The 22,833-nt window shown below is 46.7% G+C and overlaps 1 protein-coding gene across 25 annotated transcripts in view; it reads right to left on the minus strand.

The window, feature by feature from the left end:
- The window catches only part of nrxn3a (neurexin 3a), a 1,599,218-nt gene that overhangs the window by 866,247 nt on the left and 710,138 nt on the right, over positions 1-22,833 (minus strand). For all 25 annotated transcript variants that reach the window (XR_013888541.1, XR_013888540.1, XM_080202257.1 and 22 more), the window contains one exon: positions 6,576-6,695. Coding sequence is in view for 23 of the 25 variants with exons in the window: in XM_080202257.1 (XP_080058383.1) it covers positions 6,576-6,695 (120 nt within the window). In the remaining 2 variants the exon portion in view is untranslated. The remainder of the gene's footprint in view (positions 1-6,575; positions 6,696-22,833) is intronic.

The following is a 22,833-nucleotide window of genomic DNA, read 5'->3' on the forward strand; positions in this document are numbered from 1 at the left end:
AGCAGGTTAATTGTTTTACAGAGTCTCATTGCCTGCCGTTCCTTATTCATGAGCTGTCCTGAAAAGCAAGTTAGTCTGTCAGGTGAGGAGGAATGTACCCGTGTTATGAATGGATTAACTCTATTTTCAGCCTTCCTTGTTTTCTGTTTTCCAAAATGCTATTTCACACACAACACACGTGACACACGCACCCCCCAACACACGTGACACGCGCACCCCCAACACACGTGACACGCGCACCCCCAACACACGTGACACGCGCACCCCCAACACACGTGACACGCGCATTCCCCAACACACGTGACACGCGCACCCCCCAACACACGTGACACGCGCACCCCCAACACACGTGACACGCGCACCCCCCCACACACGTGACACGCGCACCCCCCCACACACGTGACACGCGCACCCCCCACCACACGTGACACGCGCACCCCCAACACACGTGACACGCGCACCCCCCAACACACGTGACACGCGCACCCCCCCACACACGTGACACACGCACCCCCCCAACACACGTGACACACGCACCCCCCAACACACGTGACACACGCACCCCCCCAACACACGTGACACACGCACCCCCCCAACACACGTGACACACGCACCCCCCCCAACACACGTGACACAATATACACACACACACAATAGTAATTAGAAATGGGCAAATTCAGCCCTTCGGGCCTGCTCCACCATGCAATCAGATAATGGACTCAAATCTACCTCCCCACCTGTTTCCCCATATCCCTTTTTTTAAATTAGAAATATATCTACTTCCTTCTTGAAACCATTCCACGATTTCGACTTCACCGCACTACAGGGCAGAGAGTTCCACAAATTCACCACCTTCTAATACACGAAAGCGTATGCATGATAATATACACACGCAAATATGCTGTGCAATGATTTCTTGGTAACAACAATCTGCTGTGTCAGATCACTGACCAGGTGCTGACACCCAAAATATCTACCCCCCTACCCAAAGGTTGAATTGTTAGCTTTGTACACTATTCCTTACTCACGTGTGCTACCATTTTCATTGTCTTTTATTTATTTAAGTTGCTCTCAGGAGACGTTCACAGGTTATTTTCATGTGATGATGTGATTGCTGGTCTTTTTAAATGTGCAAGGGGTCAGTTTATTCATTACTCAATGATTAGATGCAATCAGTCAGCGCTCCTATTTATTAAGGCAACAGTGGGCTCATCTCTCAATGGCAGGGCCTGGACTAAGTTTTCAATCCAAGTCTCAGCACAATGTGTATGCTCAGACAATACATTTAAAAACAAATGTCCAACTCTAATGAACACCCATCTTGTTTGATTTCCTAATTTCATTCTAGTCCGCTTTTGAATTGTCTGAATTGGAGAGGAGCCACCTGCCACCCAGGGAAGCTCCAGTTATTACAGCAGGGGACCTTCTTACCAACTTCACACCAGAAGCACGGTTGATACTTTGAACAATAGTTACACTTCATCCCCACTGTTCCTCCAAATTTCAGCCTGTGTTTTGTGTGTGTGAAACATAATCTGGCAAAACACCCAAACCCATCCCAGTCATAACTTCTGAATTACACAAGTAAGGAAAAAAAAGTGCAGATCAAGACTTCTTATGAGGTTTCAGCAACACAAGTGAAGTGCTTGCAAGTCAACAAACAAAGCAAGATACAGAGGGCAGAATTCCTGAGGCATTCAAACTGGATTCTAGTTAGAAATGTGAAGAACTCTGTGCGAACCCATTCTGGACCAGTCGATTCCCCATCTTATACATGTGCGCTCCCATACTTGCACTTTAACTCAGGAGGGGGGTCGTGTGCAGCAGGGGAGGGCATGGCATTCCGAGCGTCGGCAACTACACAGGGATTATGTTGGGTAGCGATGCATTCACACAGCAAACTACCGCACCCCACCCCCCCAACCCCCCCCGCAGACAGATGCGATAACTATCTGGTACAGAACAAGATAATATAAATGAAGCAAGCCTGATACAGACTGCTCCAGTCCTGCTGGCTAACAAGAGAGTTTCTGGCTGCAACATTTTCAATGGAATATTTCAAGGCTAGATTAGTCAAAGTTCTATGTAAGCAGTTTCTTTAAAAAAATAACTTTTTATATGGTCCCTTTTTCCATCTTAGTAGGCTTACACGTTTAATCCGTGCAGAAGTGGTTTCACACAAACCAAATACTGAAAGCGACACACTATTTGAAATGTTTACTCGAGGAAACTGCCGCATTGCTGATTTTACTACGATATGTGAAGTCATACAATCATTTAACTCAAATTGTACTGGCCTATGTTGCTGGGGGTGTGGAGTAATGAGAATTTGGTTCCAACTCCTCCCTCCTGCAGAATCCCTGTTCTCCCATTGTGTTTATACTGAGAGGCACTTGAATGGGTCCAGGTGCTTTCCTAAGGGATGGGATAGATGTCATAGGGAAAGGAATGTAGGAACAGACATAGGCCATTCAGCCCTTTGACCCTGCTCCAAAATATATGGACTATTTGAGAATCTCTGCTGGAGACTGGACAGCACATCGCTGTCCTGTTAGCTCGACGGTCCAGGGAAGCCCTGATGAAACTAACGCAATTCAGCCTGTCTTGCAGCTGCTCCTAGCCAACATATCCTCTACCCTGGCCAAACAGAAATCATTCACATATTCAATTTCTCAATGAATGTCCAGCAAATAGGACACAATCTTCACAACCCTGATATCTTAACGCAAGTACTGTTTTGAAAATTCTTCTGATAAATGTTAAAAACAGAAGTGGATTCCAGAATACATTCAACACTTGGTTGCTCCTCCTCCCGTTTCTAATGTTCACTGTAATAAGTCCTGGGAGGAAGAAGTCCCTTCACCAAACTCCCTTTATTTACAAGTCTGACAACAATGTACAAAGTGCTTTCAGTGAGCAGTCTACCCTAGGAGTTCCAGAGGAACTAGCACCCCTGGTTAAATACAAAGCAAAAGGTTCACTGAATAGCCCATCAAGTTGGCCCTTAATCAGGGAGTTTGTATTCTAACAGGCCCACCTCAATTGCCTGATGATAGTCAGTACATTCACCTTCTCCATCTGTGTTTTCTTCAATGCCTAATCTTCCTGTTTGAGGGTGGGGGGTGCAGATGTTGGAAGGACAATAAACCTTCTTCCAAATCTCAATCTCTCACTGCATTTGATACTCACAGGGGAAAATGTGAATTGAACCTCTCTCTTTAACTCTCCTTCTATCATTCTGTGTCAACATATACCTTGACCTTAGTTTAGTATCCAAACACCACATGAGACACACTTGACTACAAGGGAATTCAGTAGCAGTAGATATTTAGGTTGGTAAAGGACTGGTAGAATCCGATCAACAAGCTACAAATGGTTAGTAAACAAAGTGCTGAATCTATTAGGCACTATAATTGGACAATGAGGTTTTGGTTGGAAGCCATTGATTGGTTTAGCAGGTTTTGATAGTGTAATTTTGATTTGCCTGTAAAAAAAAGTATTAAATCATGTGATTAGGTGGTGTGTGTATGCGCGCGCGTGCATTTGCCCATGCTTCTGCAGTCACTGACCCTCTGCATATGCCAATGCATGCAACATCGAAACAGTATAAGAAATAAAATTGTTTGAGAAGTGTGCAAGTGTTAACTTTGACACATTTGCCAAGGGGATTATCTGGGGCCATCACCATCCCTTTTCCCCATTGGCCTGGTGGGGAGGGGAGGAGGGAAGGGACGAGGGGTAAACATTGTTGATGTCTCCAAAAATATATTCTACCTTTAGGTACCATCAAGGTGTTCTTTACTCCAGTTATAGATTACCAATCTACGATTTCTCAGTGAACATCCAACACGTAAGACAACACCTCCCCCAGAACCACACCACTTTCTACCCAAACTGATCATCACCATGAAACAAAAGGAGAGAGCAATGAGAAATTCTCAAATGCATTACACGGCTTGTGAGCTGAAATCATGTTGTGCAGTGTCAGAAAGAAACATGCATTTGGTACTTTAAATGAGGTGTAACAAGAGATGGAGAAAGTTATAGACAATACTATACGAGAGAGCCAAGGCGATCCCAACCAAGCCTCAGGAATCTGAAGCCACACAACATCCCGATCCCCAGCCTCATGCACAGCGATCGTGACCAGGGCTGGTGCAGCAACATCTGCTAAAATGGCAAACAAGTACATTCCAATTGCATTTGGTTTGCTGTTTTTATCATCCTGTGGCAGTCATTATCAGTGGGTGCTGTTTAAAATGGGGTGAAGATTTCCAATCCAATTAAATCGTCAGCACAATCTCCAGCACAAAAGAAAAATCACCAGACCAACTTATTTAAACTCTATCACAGCACAACGGGTTTTCAACATTCCTGTCCAATGAGTGACAAATGAACGAGGCTGAACAGGACCTACCTGCAACGAGGTTTGATGCTCCCTCTTCCTTCATCAAAGGCAAGGATAGAAGTAAAACCCTTGTGTGGTACATAGCAACATTTTCCAACAAACTTAATCAAAAGTGGACAAGCAATGGTATTAGGAACAGAACCAAGGTTAACGGGACTTTGTAAGTATCCATCTGCCTTCACCGACCATTGTAATCTCTCAAACAAAATCCACCCACGTTGCTGACAATTAAGAGAAAGGATCTGTTGACACCACAAGGAGGAAGCACTCAGAGCAAATGGACTCAAGAGTTCACATCTGGATCCAAACCTAACCTTGGACCAACAGTCAAAACTGAAACTCATCCCCAAAGCAACAAGTGGCTGATTTCCCCCAGTCCAGTCGTGGATAGATTAATATTTGAACAAAGGGAAAGATGCCATTCCTGCAGCACTTTGTTTTCTAAGTCCAACCTTTGCCCTGCAGCTGACACCAAGTTGTTTGGATTTTGATTTTTTCTTTTCTTTTACAGACTGAACAAATACCTGACAGAAAATAGACAAAGCACTGAAACAACCTCCCTGCGCCGTCCAGTTCAAATATATAATTCAAATTACCGGACCACTAGTATTACCTTTACCACCACAAAAAAAGAGGCCCTTGAAATAACTCAGAGTGGGGTTATCACAGTATAAAGTGTGGACAACTTGACAATCTGGAATGTTGTCTGTGTAGAAGCCAATTAAAGTTTAAATGTGGCTACGGGAGAAACAGCACCCAATAGATAGATAGGTGAGAAATCCTTTTAATGTTCCAGGACAAGGCAGGTCAGTTCTGATGATTGGAGAGGTGGGCTTGTCAAGGGCAGTATGGAACATCAGGGGGCAGCCACGTCACTAGGCACAGCTCTCCACAAACCATGGGGTGGTCAGAAAGAAAGCCTCCCCAGCCCCCCTTCCAACAAACTGTCCCAAATCCCCAATCCCCACTCCCCTCCAGGCTACTAAAAAATGATTCGCTATATGCCTGGTGGTCTCCCCACCTGGCAGGGGGCTGCCCCGATACCAGTTCAACTGCATGTGGGAGTCGGAAGCGAGTGCTTAATAGGCTGCTAAATTTCCAGTCAGCTCGGGAGTGGTGTTGCCCGCTGCTGGGAATATTCTGCATCCCGGAAAGATGTGAGGGACTTTCCTTGTGATGCCTTCTGCTGCCAGTTTACAAACCCACCCTCCTCCCAGCCCAATTCAATTTTAATAGATCAGGTCGGTGCTCGATGGAAAGTGGGACAAAGCGATATGGTAACAAGGAGAACACATGGGGTTCAGGACACTACCTCTCTGGTGGAGGAGCACCGATGGGTTGGGGGTGGGGGCGTTGGGGAATGGCTACATCAAAGGAGCCTGTATGTGATATTGTAAATTTCCTGTATTCCTAAGTCCATCCACATTCCAAGACAGAAAAATGGGCTAATGTTTCATAGGAAACTCCTTCTCCCAAGCACAGACCATAGCACAGAAGCTTTTCAGCCTATTTCAGGCACTGATTATCTACACCAGATCAGCCGAGAGAGACTATCACCTTCCTCTGAACTCTTTGCTAAGACGCAGTGGGAAAATCTTCCTCTATCCAAAGGTAGCTGAACAGATGGATACTTCCAAACCACCCTAGCACCCTCGTCATGTCCCACAACAAGAACAGACAACAGTATAGCCCGTTCTCTCCAGCCTTTCACCACATGTCCAAGATTGGTGGCGTAGCCTTAACTACAAAACCCAACAAGCTTGCACTCCAAGCAAAGAACTATCATTTCTTCTGGTAGGACGTTGCTTGGCACGTTTTGGTAAAAATGCCCAGCTGATGACTGGTACACACCGTCAACCAATTTATTCCAAGCAGGTTAATGATAAAGTAGACCATCTGTCAAACACAGTGAGCGGACAGGTAAGAAAATAAACCACGTCGGATCAACAACACCCTCCAAAAGCTTTCTTCAAATCACAAGAACCTTCAAGCCGTCAAGCCAAGCATTTCTTTCAACCACCCCTCCCCGCATCTCTTGTCACAGCGCCCAAGAAGAACCACCTCCCTCACTCACCCCCCGACATTAGGAAAGCAATTACTCAAAGGCACATCAAGCTCGGCAAGCCAGAAAAGGAGAAATGGGAGTAAACGAAACAAAATCACTCACGGTCGTTGCATTGACTGCCACTGTATGAGGTCATGGAGCAGTCGCACGTATACCCCTCCCACTGCTGGATGCAGATCCCGTAGTTGGTGCAGGAATCTTCTTGGCAGGTGGTGCTGGGACCTTGGGAGGAGGAGACAGGAAAAGAACAAGACAGTCAACAGGGTGGTTGGGAGAACATGCCCGCCTGATTTGAAAGGAGGATAGTTCCATTTGTGCGTGGAATATTTCAAAACACACACACACTCGTACATGGCAGTGCGCACAAAGCCACAAGCCTAACCAGGTTAGACTGTGAACAACATTCCCTCCAAGGACATTGTGTAAACCTCCTGCATTGGAAAATACAAGTACATTATTTACAATATGTATCAAAAGAACTACATGTATTATAGTGGCACATTCTTGAATGTTAAGATGAATTTACCAGTTAAAATAACACAAAGCTAGATTTCAGAGTAAACCAGCTGTATGGAGAGTTTTCACAGCTTGGATTATAGAAGCTGTATGCTATAGTTACAGCAAAATAGTGATTTGATGATTAGATTCCACTTTTACCACCACTCCTCCTGCAAAGGTGTTAGGTGCTGCCATGAAAAACTGTGGACTTATTGAGAACACGGATGAATGAGCTTAAATAGGACAAACAGCCTTCCTCAACTGCACCTGTCTTGTGCCCCTGGCGGAGATCTTTCAGACTGGCATGCCCCGCTACCGGCAAGAATGGAGAATTTGGCGCTCAGCCAAATCTCCATTCACAGCAGCGGGACAGGAGAATCCCAACCATGGGTGAGGTGGGAGAATTCCGACGCGTGTCACATTCACTGTGCAGTCCCCCAAGCTTCTCTTAGTAGTAAGAGCTGGCTCGTGGAGGAGTTGGTTAGCTCATTCGGTTAGATGACTACTGTGGGATGCAGAATGATACCAAGAGCGAGGGTTCAATCCCTGCATAGGCTGTGGAGGTTTACTGAAGTTGCTTCCCTACCTTGCGCCTCACGCTACATTGAATTAACCGTCTCTCTCTGTCTTTCTAATGAAGAGAGAGATGTCTTTGCGGACTAGGACTAACCACCAAGGCTGCCTCAGGGATTGGTTGTGCGATGGAATACCTCCTGGAACAGGCGATAGGCACTGATCCCCTGAACATCTTCAAAAGGGAACGGGTGAAAATGATCAATACTGTGGTCAAAAAGTGGGGGATGGGATTATATAGAACTGCCCTTTCAAACAGCCAGTACTGGAATGATGGGCTGAATGGCCACAAACCCATGCTGTAACTTTCCATCACTGAATAAAAACATGGCAGTAATAATTTTGTTAAAGAAATATGAACAGGAGGAAGCCATTCAGCCCTTTGAGACTGTTCTCCCACTCAGTAAGATCATGGCAGATCCAACATTCACTAATTTTCTTGCCTTGCCTTCATAACACTTAATTCCCCTTCTGATTAAAAGAACTATCAACCTCAGCCTTGAAAATGTTCAAGGACTCGTCCTCCACAGCTTCCTGGGGTAAAGAATTCCAAAGGTTCACCACTCTCTGGGAGAAGAAATTCTTCCTCAAATCCATCTTCAATAACGTTCATTATCCTGCGACAATGCCCTCTGGCCCTACATTCTCCCATGAGTGGAGAGATCTTCCCAACATTTACCCTGTCTAACCCCCTAAGAATTTCTCCCTAATGTTGGGAGAAATTGGCTCTTTGATTCCAAAGAGCTGAAATCACTCCTACTCCCCATGTCTGCGTGGGTTTCCTCCATAATCCAAAGATGAGCAGGTTGGGTGGATTGGCCATGTTAAAATGTCACTTAGCAACCAAAGATGTGCAGGTTAGGTGGGTTGGCTATGCCAAAATGTCCCTTAGTGTCCAACAATGTGCAGGTTAGGTGGATTGGCCATGCTAAATTGTCCCTTAGTGTCCAAAGATGTGCAGGTTACATGGATTAGTCATGTCAAAATGTCCCTTAGTGTCCAAAGAGGTGCAAGTTAGGTGAACTACCCATGTTAAAATGTCCCTTAGTGTCCAAAGAGGTACAAGTTAGGTGGATTGGCTATGCTAAATTGTCCCTTAGTGACCAAAGATGTGCAGTTTAGGGGGATTAGTGGGATAAATACGTGGGGTTACAGGGATAGGTTCCGGGTAAGATACTCCATCGTAGAATCATGCAGACCCGATGGGCCAAATGGCCTCCTTCTGCACTGCAGGGATTCTGTGATTCCAGCTGAATTATAAAATTGCTGCTGAGAAGCAGTCTGGCGCTGGAGTGTTTATTTTCTTCTTTGGTTGAAGTACCCTTACTTTGTGCTGATGGTGTGCAAGTGCTCAAAATAAACTTAACAGGGGAAAAAAAAAATCTGACTCATTTCCAAATCTGAATTATTCGAGTCAATCTGGTTTTGGTCTTGTGGGACGTAGGTTATCCACACTCTGAATTCTTATTGAGGGCTGTGCAATTTGTGCATTTGATAAGAGTTTCTGAGAAGGATGAGTGTTAAGTCTTTCACAGTACAACAGGCACAGAATATTAAGTGTTCACTAGCTGTTGTGATGGTGCAAGTTCACTGGATCTGAATACATGTTTTTTTTTTGTCTTTAAGGGGAATGTTTTAAAAATTAGCTTTTTTCTACACGAATATGGATCAGATGCAGGGAGAGCAGCATAATTACTCAATTTAACCATGAAGTGTTCATTTAAGAGCTAATTTTTTTTTTAAAAACATCAGGATTTCCCTTGGGGCTTTTGATTGCTTAGTTTGAGTGTCAGGGTGAGGTGATAATGTGGTTAATGGGAGGAGCTAGGTCTGTAGGAGGGAAAAAAAAACAGCTTTTCAGTTCTGACAGGGGTTTTGTTTGAAGACAAGAGTTCCACAAGTTGCCCCGCAATTCATTTTTTCTTTCAATGCTTCAACACTGTCCACGCTCATTATAGCAAGTATATATATGGCTGTTAACTCTATTTAAAATGGCATTGTAAGTCTGTAAGAGGAACGTTGCTTGTTTGGAACTGAAACAGTGACCATCTAACAATTAAAGTTCTGTTCTGACGAAGGGCCATCCTGACTTAAAATGTTGTCGCTATTTTGTCTTCACAGATGCAGTCAGAGCAGCTGAGATTTTCCAGCGTTTTCTGTTTTTGTTAAAAATGTAAAGTTATTTCCTTTTATTTAGACAGTTACACAGGTAAGATGGGTATAGAGGGATATGGGCCAAATGCAGGCAACTGGGATGAGCTTAGCGGTTAAAAAAAAAAGGGCAGCATGGACAAGTTGGGCTGAAGGGCCTGTTTCCATGCTGTAAATCTCTATGACTCTATCACAAGCTTGGAAGGAGCAGCTAGGACATTGCAAAGGCAACTATCAGATCGGCAGCCAGTTACGTCTGGTGCCTTTGAGGGAACGCAGACTAGAAGATGAAAAATACAAAACAGAGAAGGTTATTTGCTGCACGGAGTCACGATTCAAATACAGGCAAATAACCTGCTTGAGATCATATACACATCATCAATAGTTTGAAGATTGAACGAGAAAGAATTGAAAGGATTTAAGCACTGCATTCTTCTGCACACTCAAAAAGCCAGAACCAAACAAAAATGAGACTGAAAGTGCATCTTGTACAATGTATGGTGCACTGCAGCTGCCAACTCATTCATTACTGAAGCAGGTCACGTTTTACACAAGGATTCTGGAGGACATAAACTATGTTAGGTCCTGGATTTTTATTCCCCAGATTTCTTAAAGGATTGTTCAATTATCATGTGCATCCCCCGTCCGTCCCCCCATCACACTCCAACACAAGACCTTTCTGATGGGAACATGGGAAGAGTCCATCCATCCCTGATGCCCCACACCTTAACGCGATGGTGACTGACCCCGGATTCTGCTCTTTCACTCCACTCAATGCCTGTCGATACTTACCTTAAGAGGCTGCGTTCGCGAAAAAGAAATCGTCAGGCGCTTTGGAAAAATGGGTAAAAAAAAAAGTGTGTTGTGTTCAACCTGAGAATGGAAATGAAGGAAGGGAGACCACGGCATTGTACATTTGTGAAGGGCTTAGTCAGGAAAGGGTTGGGAAGCGGGGGGGGGGGGTTCAGTTTAGCTCCGTTGGCTGGACGGCTGGTTAGTGATGTGAACAATCTAACAGCACGGGTTCAACTCCTGTCCCAGTTGAGGTCATTCCCAAAGGCCCCACCTTACCCCTCTCCTGGGGTGTGGTGACCCTCAGGGTAAATCACCACCAGCCAATGCATGGTCATCTTGGACTCCGGCGACTTCACCTCAGTTTCTCTCATGCAACAGTGGATATTCCAGCAATTTGCACCATTTGATGTATTTTTCAAAACTCACTGCTCACACAACAAGGGTGGAATTTAATGGCTTCTCCCCCCCCCCCTCCCTGCCCCCACAGTGGGTTTGGGGGACATTTAATCAGGAAGGAGCAAGAAGACTTTCTTCCTACCACCCCAATTAAACTTGTGGCAAGATGACCCCTAGATGGCAGAGCCACCCAACTGAGGCTCTTGAGTAATTTAAACCCATTTAAGGATCCCATCCCAGCACCACTGGTATTAACTCGGTGGGCTGGGGGGGGAGGGTGGTGGGGGTGTTGTTCTGCAGGGTGCAGGATCATGAAACTCTGACACATTAGCTTGGGGATCCCCGGTCAAAGGCACTCTGTGTCTGATCGAGGGATCCAGCAATGTGGAGGAGGGGAATGTGCGACCTGGAGTCAACCACCGCCCCCCCCTCTCTGGCCCTTGCTGCTCATCACACCCCTATGACCCCACCTCCTGTGATCACTCACCTGGGGGTCCAGCCACAATCCTGGGCCTTGGGTGGGTGTCGTGTTGGCAGCAGCCCACACCCCCCCTCCAGGGGCACTGCCGATTGATGGACTGCTGACCTCTGGTTGGCTGGCAGCTCTCAGCTGGCTAGGCTTCTGCTCCGAGGGTCCAGGTCCTGGGAAAATCCCACCACTGTCCAATTAAGTGCCTGAGTGGGCACTTAATTCGGATAGGCTTTGATCGAAGGGTTAACAACGTGCCCACTGGCTCTCCAGCTGGTGGGGCGGGATTCTGCTGCTTGGAATAATTTCCACCTCGTGTGATACCAATTTGATACAACTGTTAGAATCATAGAATCCCTACAGTGCAGGAGGCCATTCGGCCCATTGAGTCTGCTCCAACTCCTTGACGGAGCATCTTATCCAGGTCCTATCCCTGTAACCCCACATATTTACCCCGCTAATCAGCCTGATCTGCATATCTTTGGACCCTTTGAGGGTCAATTTAGCACGGCCAATCCACCTAAACCGCGCATCTTTGGACTGTTGGAGGAGCCGGAGGAAGCCCAGGTAGAGATGGGGAGAAAGTGCACACTCCGCACAGACAGTGACCCAAGTTGGGAGTCAAACCTAGGTTCTTGGCATCATGAGGCAGTAGTGCTAACCACTGTGCCACCACGCAATGGGCAATTATGAGTTAAGCATGTTGGGTTGGGGCATTATCCTAGTTGGGTAAGGATGGCAGGTTTCCTTCCCTGAAGGACTTTGACAAACCGTTTTTTTTTTCCAAACAATTATTGGATCACTTTTGTTCATTTCTACGAGAAGTTAATTTGATTCAAATTCTTCCAGTGGATCTTATCTCTCAAGAGGATGAAGCTAGCCTTTGATTTAATTATGACTCAACATGTCTTTGGGCAAGGAATAGACAAAGACCCTGCAAAGCCTTGTTGTAAAAATTGCACATTTGCCTGGCCAATAAATGGTTTCAGCCAACCCGAAACTGGAGAAGGATAACACACTGCACTTCAAATGACCACAAAACCCCTATTTGGATCATGGCTCTGTTACAAGCTCACATGGCTAAGCGGCCATCTTTGCTTCCTGCTAGAAGGATAGAGCAAAGACATACAAACTGTTTTGCAGAGAGAATTCCATCAGAATGTGTGAGCAAGTCCGGCAAGTAAGCTAGCTGACTGTGTGATCAACTAAGCAGTCCCTGACCACAGTGCCTCAGATGGGAACAAAGGGCTCTTTCTCCCCCTCCTCTGACCTATCCCATCTTCAAGCTCAGCTGAGCAATTAAGCTTGGGGCAGATCGACTACAGGAACCTTCACAGCTACTGAGAAATCTCTGAATTTTCACAAGGCCATCAACCAACTGAGAAACTTCATCACGGAAACACTACAGTACAGAAAGAGGCCATTCGGCCCATCAAGTCTGCACCGACCACAATCCCACCCAAGCCCAACCCCCAAATCCCTACATATTTTACCCACTAATCCCTCTAACTTAAGCATCTCAGGACACTGAGGGGCAATTTTAGCATGGCCAATCAACCCGGCCCTCACATCTTTGGACTGTGGGAGGAAACCGGAGCACCCGGAGGAAACCCACGCAGACACGAGGAGAATGTGCGAAACTCCACACAGACAGTGACCCGAGCCGGGAATCGAACCCAGATCCCTGGAGCTGTGAAGCAGCAGTGCTAACCACCGTGCTACTGTGCCACCCTGACTCACCTGAGAAACATCAGGCCTACACTCAAAAAGAGACCGAGTTGAAATTCATTTTTATAATGACCCTTCCTCTTCTTGTGTGTGTGTGTGTGTGTGTGTGTGTGTGTGTGTGTGTGTGTGTGTGTGTGTGTGTGTCACGAGAGTGAAACTGAGTACTGGTTAGCCTCCAGGGTGAGTGTATGAGAATCATAGAATTTACAGTGCAGAAGGAGGCCATTTGGCCCATCGCGCCTGCACCCAGGTCCTGTCCTATCTCCGTAACCCCCACATATTTACCCTCCTAACCCCCCCCATCATTGAGGGACAATTTAGCACGGTCAATAAACCCAACCCCCACATTTTCGGAGTGTGGCAGGAAACCAGAGCGCCTGGAGGAAACCCATGCAGACACGGGGAGAACATGCAAACTTCACACAAAGAAATAGAGTAACCTTCTTCATCTTTAACCACAAGAGCTTGCAGCTGGATTGTTGCAATGGATCAATCACTCTGCGGGTAAGAAAATGCACACACCCACACTCCAATATATCTGATCACAGGCAAGTCAAAGGACACACCTAAAAATTATCCCCGAGGGGGTTTGACAGGGTGGAAACTGGGAGAACGTTTCTGCCTGTGGAGAAATCCAGAACCAGAGGGCACCATTTAAAAATCAAGGATCTCGCAGTTAAGACAGAGCTGAGGAGAATTTTTTTTTCTCTCAGTGGGTTAATCTTTGGAATTCTTAGATTATAGGGGTGGCAGGCAGACAGGAAAATGGAGTTATGGCCACAGTCAGATCAGGGTTGGCACAATGGTTAGCAATGCTGCTTCAGAGCGCAAGGGACCCGGGTTCGATTCTGGCCTCGGGTGACTGTCTGTGTGGAGCTTGCACATTCTCCCCATGTCTGCGTGGGTTTTCTCCAGGTGCTGTTGTTTCTTCCCACACTCCAAAAAAATGTGCACATCAGGTGGATTAGTCATGATAAATTGCCCTTTGGTGTCCCAAGATGTGCAGGTTAGGTGGAGTGGCCATGCTAAATTGCTCGTGAGTGTACCAAGATGTGCAGGTTAGGTAGATTGGCCATGGTAAATTGCCCCTTAGTGTCAGAGAGATTAGCAGAGCAAATGCGTGGGGTTATGGGAGTAGGGCCTGGGGTGGGATTGTGGTCGGTAAAGACTTGATGGGCTGAATGGCCTCCTTCTGTGCTGTAGGGATTCTATGATTCTAAATTGCCCCTTAGTGTCCCATGACGTGTGAGTAGTTGTGGAACAGCAGAGCAGGCCTGAGGGATTAAGAGCATACTTCTGACTCTATCTGTTGTGGTCTTAGTCACTCAAACGCTGCTAAGTTAATTGGTCACCGCAATCGGCGAACCCAACACGGTTCAGGAATTGACCCTGGGTCTATCCAAGTCCAAACAACTCAGGGCTTTGTCCCATAAAACCTGCCAAGAGAGACAACAAACACTTCTTGCTTTCTAAAAAGAATTGAAAATAGCTGAAATTTGCACTGTCAAGAAATGGTCAGAAGACACATTGTACCCTCGATGTCAGTGTTATGATAGTGAAGCCTTTTTGCAAGGCGTGTTACCATGGCACCAATATATCCAAGAATCGACAGTGACAAACATACTGGGACCTCTTCTTCCACACCAATAGGACCTCACAAGGAACCACGCGGGGTTGATTGCAGAAAAAAAAAACAAAAATCCTTAATTATCATCTTTCATATCATTATCTTCCCTTCACAGAATTGTTCGGCATCCAGGCTGACATGCTTTCAATCCTTATACAATTCATCCTGTTCCGGAGCATGGCTGATATCATAACAGCGTTTGCCGGGATCAAGCGGCCCAGCTCACCTCAATTAACCCGCATCTTGCATATAGATAGAAAAACAGGGAGCGCCGAGTCTCGTTTCAACTCCCATTTGAAAGCTGCTTGATGGTCACAACTTTTGGAGCGCTATTATATCGCACAGCAGTTCATATTGTATCATACAGCAGCAAGGGCGGCACGGTGGCTAGCACTGCTGCCTCACAGCGCCAGGGACCTAGGTTCAATTCCCGGTTTGGGTCAGTGTGTGTGCTGAGTCTGCACATTCTCCCCATGTCTGCGTGGGTTTCCTCCCACAGCCTGAATGACATACTGGTTTGGTGCATTGGCCCGGACTGATGCCAGAGTGCGGCGACTAGGGGAATTTCGCAGTAACTTCATTGTGGTGTTAATGTAAACCTTACTTATGGCTAATAAGTAAACTTTTTTAGAACTTTAGTGCATTCCATTTAGCGAAAATTCACTCACTGCGCCTCGTGCCCAGGTACGCATTAACTTGGGGTTGTCCATGTTGGGGACGTGATCCATTTTCCCCCAAGAGGATGCCTTCGGCTGTACCACGGATACAACTGCAGACCATCACACGTCTTAGTTTTAGGGGTTCTCACAGTTGCTGCTAGTTCGTGAGTTGATAACATTGTCCCCAGAATGCTGCCTTAGTTCAGTTCCAACGCGAGCGATATAACCTGTAGTTTCCAGCACTGTGGGAGTGCTGCACTCTCGGGGGGGGCGGGGCAGCGTCTTTCCAATGAAATATTAAAACGGAATCCGCACCTGCCCTCTCAAATGGATGTCAAGGATTCCATGTCTTTTTTTCAAGAATAGCAGGGTCGTATCTCCTTAGTGTCCTGGTCAATGTTTATCCTTCAAGTGATATTATGAGGGATAGACTATCTTGCCATTTATCTCACTGCTTTTTACGGTCTTTCAATACTTTCAGAGAATCATTTATCATGGTCTTTCATTGGGGCTGATTTTATGGTGTCCTCTCAAACAGGAACAGCAATCCCCACAGAGTGCTTTATCTCTTCCAGGTGCTTTTACCTGTGGACACATTGACTGTCAAAAGGTGGCCACTCTTCAAGGTAAAAAGTATTTCTTTGACCATCAGGCACTTGGCACCCTTCTGCAGTCAAGAAAGGTGCTATCCAAATGCAGGTTGTATCCTTCCCTTTTGTAGATTTCTGTGGCCCTTTTATAACATCAGGGACACTGAGTGAGGGCCCCTTGTTTGAAATTATGACTCCTGGGTCAGGAGGGATTCAGCATGGGGGAGATTACAGCCCAGTCCTATTAACATTCAGCACGATTGGGAATCCCCACCCTTGAGTGTCAATCTCATTGACTTGTCACACCAGTGGCATTTGCAGTACACTTGTACAGAGTACATTGGGAGATCAGGGCGTGTGAGCAAGAGCGCCCTCCAGCAGTCTGCAGCCGACTTCCCAGCTTGAATAGACTCTGTCCACTCCCCCTACTGGCGAGAATCACACGTCATTTTTTTTCCCCCAAAGTGCTATACTATTGTGTCTGGGAGCTCACCCGAAAAATGGTTTGACACTTAGAATTTTTTTTGATAAGTTCGCCCCTTCCCCGCCACCCCCCCAACCCCTGCCCCTTGGTCTTTACAAGTGGGTGGGGATTAATAATGGCAGTCTAGCTCCAGCACCTTGCCTTGGCAGCCAGGGAAGGAGGTTAGCAAGTGAGCTGATTGCCTGCCCCCTTGAGGCATGCACACTGCCTTGTCAAAGGCACAGCCCTAACTAGACGGCATTTTAGACGTCATAGTTGAATGCAAAGTCAGAAATCTTTGAGGAGAAAAGGAAATCCGCAACAGCGGATCTGTCTGTTACTTGGCTTAAAGTTTTAAGCGTATTTATTAATTTCACAAGTAGGCTTACGTTAACACTGCAATGAAGTTACTGTGAAAACCCCCTAGTCACCACGCTCTGGCGCCTGTTCAGGTACAAACGAGGGAGAATTTAGCACAGCCAAATGTACCTAACTAGCACGTCTTTGGGACTGTGGGAGGAAACCCATGCAGACACGGGGAGAATGTGCAAACTCCACACAGACAGTGACCCAAGAAGGGAATCGAACCTGGGTCCCTGGCGATGTGAGGCAGCAGTGCCTACAACTGTGCCGCCCCGCTCTGACTGTGGGCATAACTCCACCTCCCCCACAACCTAAGAACTCCAAAGATTAACCGCTGTGCCGCTGGTGAACGTGAAGGATCGATGTGCTGTCGTGTGGTGTCTGCTGATGTGGGTTTGAACAGCATTTAATAGGAAGCTGGAGGCATCGTGTTTTGTTGGCCCCGTGCGGAGCGAGCAATGCTGCAGCGATCCTCGTACTAACTCACAAGTCTCTCAGTGACGTTCACCCTACTTCCTTCACCAGTCAGTCACTGGTACTTTGAAGCTCTGCTCCCACTATTCCTGCCTGAACCAACAATATTTAAACCTGGGCCGGCAAAGCAAACCACAGCTGGCATGTCCACCCCACCCCCCCCCCACATACACAGAGCAGCCCGAATTCCCTATTCACAGCCTGCCTGCTGTGCATTTAAATTACTCCAGGATTGAGCAGAGACAGAATTCCTCAGCCACGCACTGTCGCACACTGTCATTTCTGCTGCAATTGTTGAAGGTGGAAGGGCAGGATGAGGAATTATGGAAAAAGGGATTCAGGGCTTAATATAATCGCGTCATCGGGCTGGATTACGCTCATGGAATTCTCACAGTGCTGGAAGAGGCCATTCAGCCCATCCAGTCTGCACTAACTCGCTGACAGAGTATTTTACCCAGGCTCCTGCCCTATTCCCTTAACCCCCAAGTAGTTGCCTGACTAATCCCTCTAACCTACACATACTGAGATATTAAGGGGCGATTTAGCACGGCCAATCCACCTAACCTGCACATCTTTGGACACTAAGGGGCGATTTAGCATGGCCAATCCACCCTAACCTACACATCTTTGGACACTAAGGGGCAATTTAGCATGGCCAATCCACCCTAACCTACACATCTTTGGACACTAAGGGGCAATTTAGCATGGCCAATCCACCTAACCTGCACATCTTTGGACACTAAGGGGCGATTTAGCACAGCCAATCCACCTAACCTACACATCTTTGGACACTAAGGGGCGATTTAGCATGGCCAATCCACCCTAACCTACACATCTTTGGACACTAAGGGGCAATTTAGCATGGCCAATCCACCCTAACCTACACATCTTTGGACACTAAGGGGCAATTTAGCATGGCCAATCCACCTAACCTGCACATCTTTGGACACTAAGGGGCGATTTAGCACAGCCAATCCACCTAACCTACACATCTTTGGACACTAAGGGGCGATTTAGCATGGCCAATCCACCTAACCTGCACAACTTTGGACACTAAGGGGCAATTTAGCATGGCCAATCCACCCTAACCTACACATCTTTGGACACTAAGGGGCAATTTAGCATGGCCAATCCACCCTAACCTACACATCTTTGGACACTAAGGGGCAATTTAGCATGGCCAATCCACCCTAACCTACACATCTTTGGACACTAAGGGGCGATTTAGCACGGCCAATCCACCTGGACTGCACATCATTCAGACTCTGTGAAGAAACTGGAGCACCCAGAGGAAACCCGCGCAAACACGGAAGAACATGCAAACTCTGCACAGGCAGTGACCTGAGGCTGGAATTGAACCAAGGCCCGTGATGCTCTGAGGCAGCAGCGCTAATCACGGTGTCACCCTGTGCGCTGCCACTCGCCAAGTGTGGGCTCTCCTGTAGTTGAGCTGAAATGTCTGACCCTGCTTTAATTTTGCGCTGACGGTTCTTCATTCATTCCGAGGTGAGACTTTGATCGCTCTCCAGGAGGAAGTCCTGCCTCAGAGAGCTGCTGGCCAACCAGAAGGAGGACGGACCACCAGGGGCAATGGGGCACGGTCGGTTCTACAGGAAGCAACTCACCAAGATTCCAAACCCGTGACCTTTACTGTCTAGAAGGACAGTAACTCCCTGGAACTCCCACCATTACAGTATTGTGGGTTTACCCACACCACATGGACTGTAGCGGCTCAGCCACTCCATCAAGGGTGATAAGGGATGGGCAATATTTGCTGACCTAGCCAGCGACACCCGAGTCCTGCGAAAGAATTCAAATTGGATAGCTTTCAAAGAGCTAAAATTAAAGTTTATTCATTAGTGTCACAAGTAAGGTTTACATTGACACTGCAATAAGGCTACTGTGCAAATACCCTAGTCGCCATACTCTGGCACCTGTTCGGGTACACCGAGGGAGAATTTAGCACGGCCAATGCATCCTAACCAGCATGTCTTTCGGACTGTGGGAGGAAACCCACGCAGACACGGGGAGAATGTGCAAACTCCACACAGACAGTGACCCAAGCCGAGATGGGAGACAGCAGTGCTAGCCACTGTGCCGCCCAAACTGGCACAGGCATGATGCTCCAAAATGCCTCCTTTAATCGAGCATATTTATTATTCAATTAATTCACTAAAACACCACAGCCGAGACCCTGAGGTTCCCAGAACGGAAATCTCCATTGGCCTCGGACGGGATTTTATGATCTTTGAGGCCATAAAATCACACCCCCTGTCTAGTTATTTTCACATTGCAGTACGTGGAAATTAGCTCTGGACAAACTGACTGCTGGATTTCCCACATTACAATATCGACCGCACCCCAGAAATACTTCAGCCATGAAACATCCCGAGGCCCCGAAGGGCTCATTGCGAATGCAAGTACCTTTTCTCCCCAGATACATTGCGTGTGAGATGAATACCACACCCTCAATACTCTGGAGTTTACCAGGAACTTAACTGGATGGGACACGTCGACACGGTGGCTACGAGAGCAGGTCAGAAGATGGGAATTCTGCACTAAGTAACAGCCCCTGACTCCCCAATGCCTGTCCGCCATCTACAAGGCACAAGTCAGGTGTGTGATGGAATACTCTCCACTTGCCTGGATGGGTGGAACTCCAACACTCAAGAAGCTTGACACCATCCAGGACAAAGCAGCTAGTCCACCACCTTAAACATTCACCCCCTCCATCACAGAAACTTACAATGCTGGAACTCGTCAAAGCTCATGGAATCACTACAATGCAGAAAGAGGCCATTTGGCCCATTGAGCCTGCGCCGGCAACAATCTCACCCAGGCCTATCCCTGTAACCCCACGTACTTACCTTGCTACTCCTCCTGACACTAAGAAACAATTTAGTACGGTCAATCAACCTAACCCGCACATATTTGGAGTGCGGGAGGAAACCGGAGCATCCGGAGGAAAACCTAGGCAGACACGAGGAGAACAGCTGGGGTCACTGTCCGTGTGGAGTCTGCACATTCTCCCCGTGTCTGTGTGGGTTTCCTCTGGGTGCTCTGGTTTCTCCCACAGTCCAAAGATGTGCTGGTTAGGTTGATTGGCCGTGCTAAATTGACCCTAGTGTCAGGGAGATTAGCAGGATAAAGGTGTGGGGGTTTTGGGAATAGGGCCTGGATGGGATTGTGGTCAGTGTAGAATCGATGGGCTAAATGGCCTCTCTCTCTGCACCGTAGGGATTCTATGATTCCATATAGCCCTGAGGGAATATCTTCCTCACAAAACTACCATCTATGCAAGGGGAATGAGGGGTGGGCAATCAATGTTAGCCTTCCCAGCGACAGTCACATTCAGTACAAAGAACTACAAAGAAAGGTCTCACTTGGTTGAAGTTCCAAAAATTGTCTTAGAGGTTTACAGCAGGGAAACAGGCCCTTCGGCCCAACTTGTCCATGCCACCCAATTTTTAAACCACTAAACTAGTTCCAATTGTGCACATTTGGCCCATATCCCTCTATACCCATGTAACTGTCTCAATGCTTTTTGGAAGACAAAATTGTACCCACCTTTACTACTACCTCTGGCAGCTCGTTCCAGACACTCACCACCTCCTGTGTGAGAAAACTGCCTCTCTGGACACTTTTGTATCTCTCTCCTCTCGCCTAAAATCTATACCTATAGTTTTACACTCCCCTACCTTTGGGAAAAAGTGGGGCGTATCAGGTTTTTGCTCACTGCAGAACATTGGAGTTGAAACGGTTTTGTTCGATGTGAAGATGTACCATCACATTCTGAAGGAGTTCTTTTGCCTGCCTGTTATATGAAAACCGAGATCTTCTTGAAATAAGTGGAATTAACAGTTACAAAAATAGCTGGAAAAGGAATTTCCATCATTGTTGTGTTCAGCTCTAAAGAGAGTGTGAGATTTCAACCACAGTAATTGTTTGGTATTTCTCACGCACTAGATTTTGAAAAAAATAATTATTTACAGGTTGACTGTCTATACTGCTGCCAGTTAGACACTGATATACAGCCTGGAAGAGTTGCTTTGGAATCGGCTGTTCTACTTGGATCTAGGTCATGGTAGGCGACTCTCAGGAGGATACTGGAAACATTTTAGGGGTATCCTCATAACATCCCTTAAGAGGTCAAACATCCCCACTAGGAGATCCTAGTCTGTGACTGAGCAAAATGGAGATGGTTCACTTGGGATTGAGAGGCCAACGACATCGAGAGGTTGCATCAGAAGCACAGCGTGCAAGTCAAGGCATCAGAGGGAGTGTACGAACCTCCAAACAGCTACCCATCTCACCAAGCGCCACCTGCCCCACACTGGTCAGAGGCTGCAGGTCACACAATTGGCGGCTGCCTCAGAGCCAGAGTGAAAGCAAATCAACCTCAAGGGACTGCCCAGGAATGTTTTGCGCCCACTGTTTCGCAACCATGTTCAGAGTAGAGAAGGCAACCAACATCGGCATGGTGGCACAGTGGTTAGCACTGGTGCCTCACTGCGCCAGTGACCTAGGTTCAATTCCAGCCTCGAGTCATTGTCAGTGTGGAGTTTACACGTTCTCCCCGTGTCTGTGTGGGTTTCGGTCAGGTGCTCTGGTTTCCTCCCACACTCCAAATATATGCTGATTAGGTGGGTTGGCAATACTAAATTGACCCTTAGTGTCAGGGGGATTAGCAGGGTAAATACGTGGGGTTACAGGGATAGGAAGTGGGTGAGGTTGTTATCGATGCAGACTCGATGGGCCAAATAGCCTCCTTCTGCACTGTAGCCTTCTATGATAGCACCAGGCTTGAGTGAGTTGGACCGATATTCATCAATTCAAACAGCGGACGTTTGGTTATTTAATTATGGATACAGCCATTCTCACTTTGGTGCAAGCAGTGAGTCACATACGATCGAGGTTAATAACCACGTCGCAGGACAGGAGGAGAACGAAAATCACGACTTCATCCCCATAACTACACAAGGAATTCATAGTCAAGAGTAACAGTGGGATTGGAACGGTCAGATCAGTGGGCACAATTTATGATGTTTCCCAATTGGATTTGATAGAACAAGTCTTCGAGGTTTGCATTGGAGAAATGAATATTTAAAACAAAAAATACGAACCAGTGGGTTTTTGTTTTGGAAAAGTGCAGGAACAAGTAGCACAAGACACGACTCAGAGCAACTTTCAGTCAAGTCTAGAATGAAACATAACTTTCTACCTTGTAGATCTGCCTTGGTCAACTGAACTTTGTTGGTGAAAAAAAAACACAGAAGCAAAATAATAGCAAAGATTAGTTAAGCGTTACTGAAAGCAAACAATGCAGTTATTTTGGAAAATTATAAACATGCAGCTTTAATATGTTAATGTAATCAGCAAGCACATACAGAAGGTGAGAGTGTTTATAGTTCAGGCAAGTGATAGTAATGTGATCTGTACACTTACCGTGTGCCAACTGGCATCCAAGCTTCGCTTTACAGTTCCCTGCGACATGTGGCTTTCCTGAGCTGGTCTCAGTGATTACAAATTACTTGCCCAACTAAACACTTACCAAAGCTAACTCAAAAGTAGTAT

This window comes from Carcharhinus amblyrhynchos, chromosome 14 (genome assembly GCF_965287045.1).
Source record: "Carcharhinus amblyrhynchos chromosome 14, sCarAmb.v2.hapA, whole genome shotgun sequence".
In the NCBI taxonomy this organism is placed as follows: domain Eukaryota; kingdom Metazoa; phylum Chordata; class Chondrichthyes; order Carcharhiniformes; family Carcharhinidae; genus Carcharhinus; species Carcharhinus amblyrhynchos.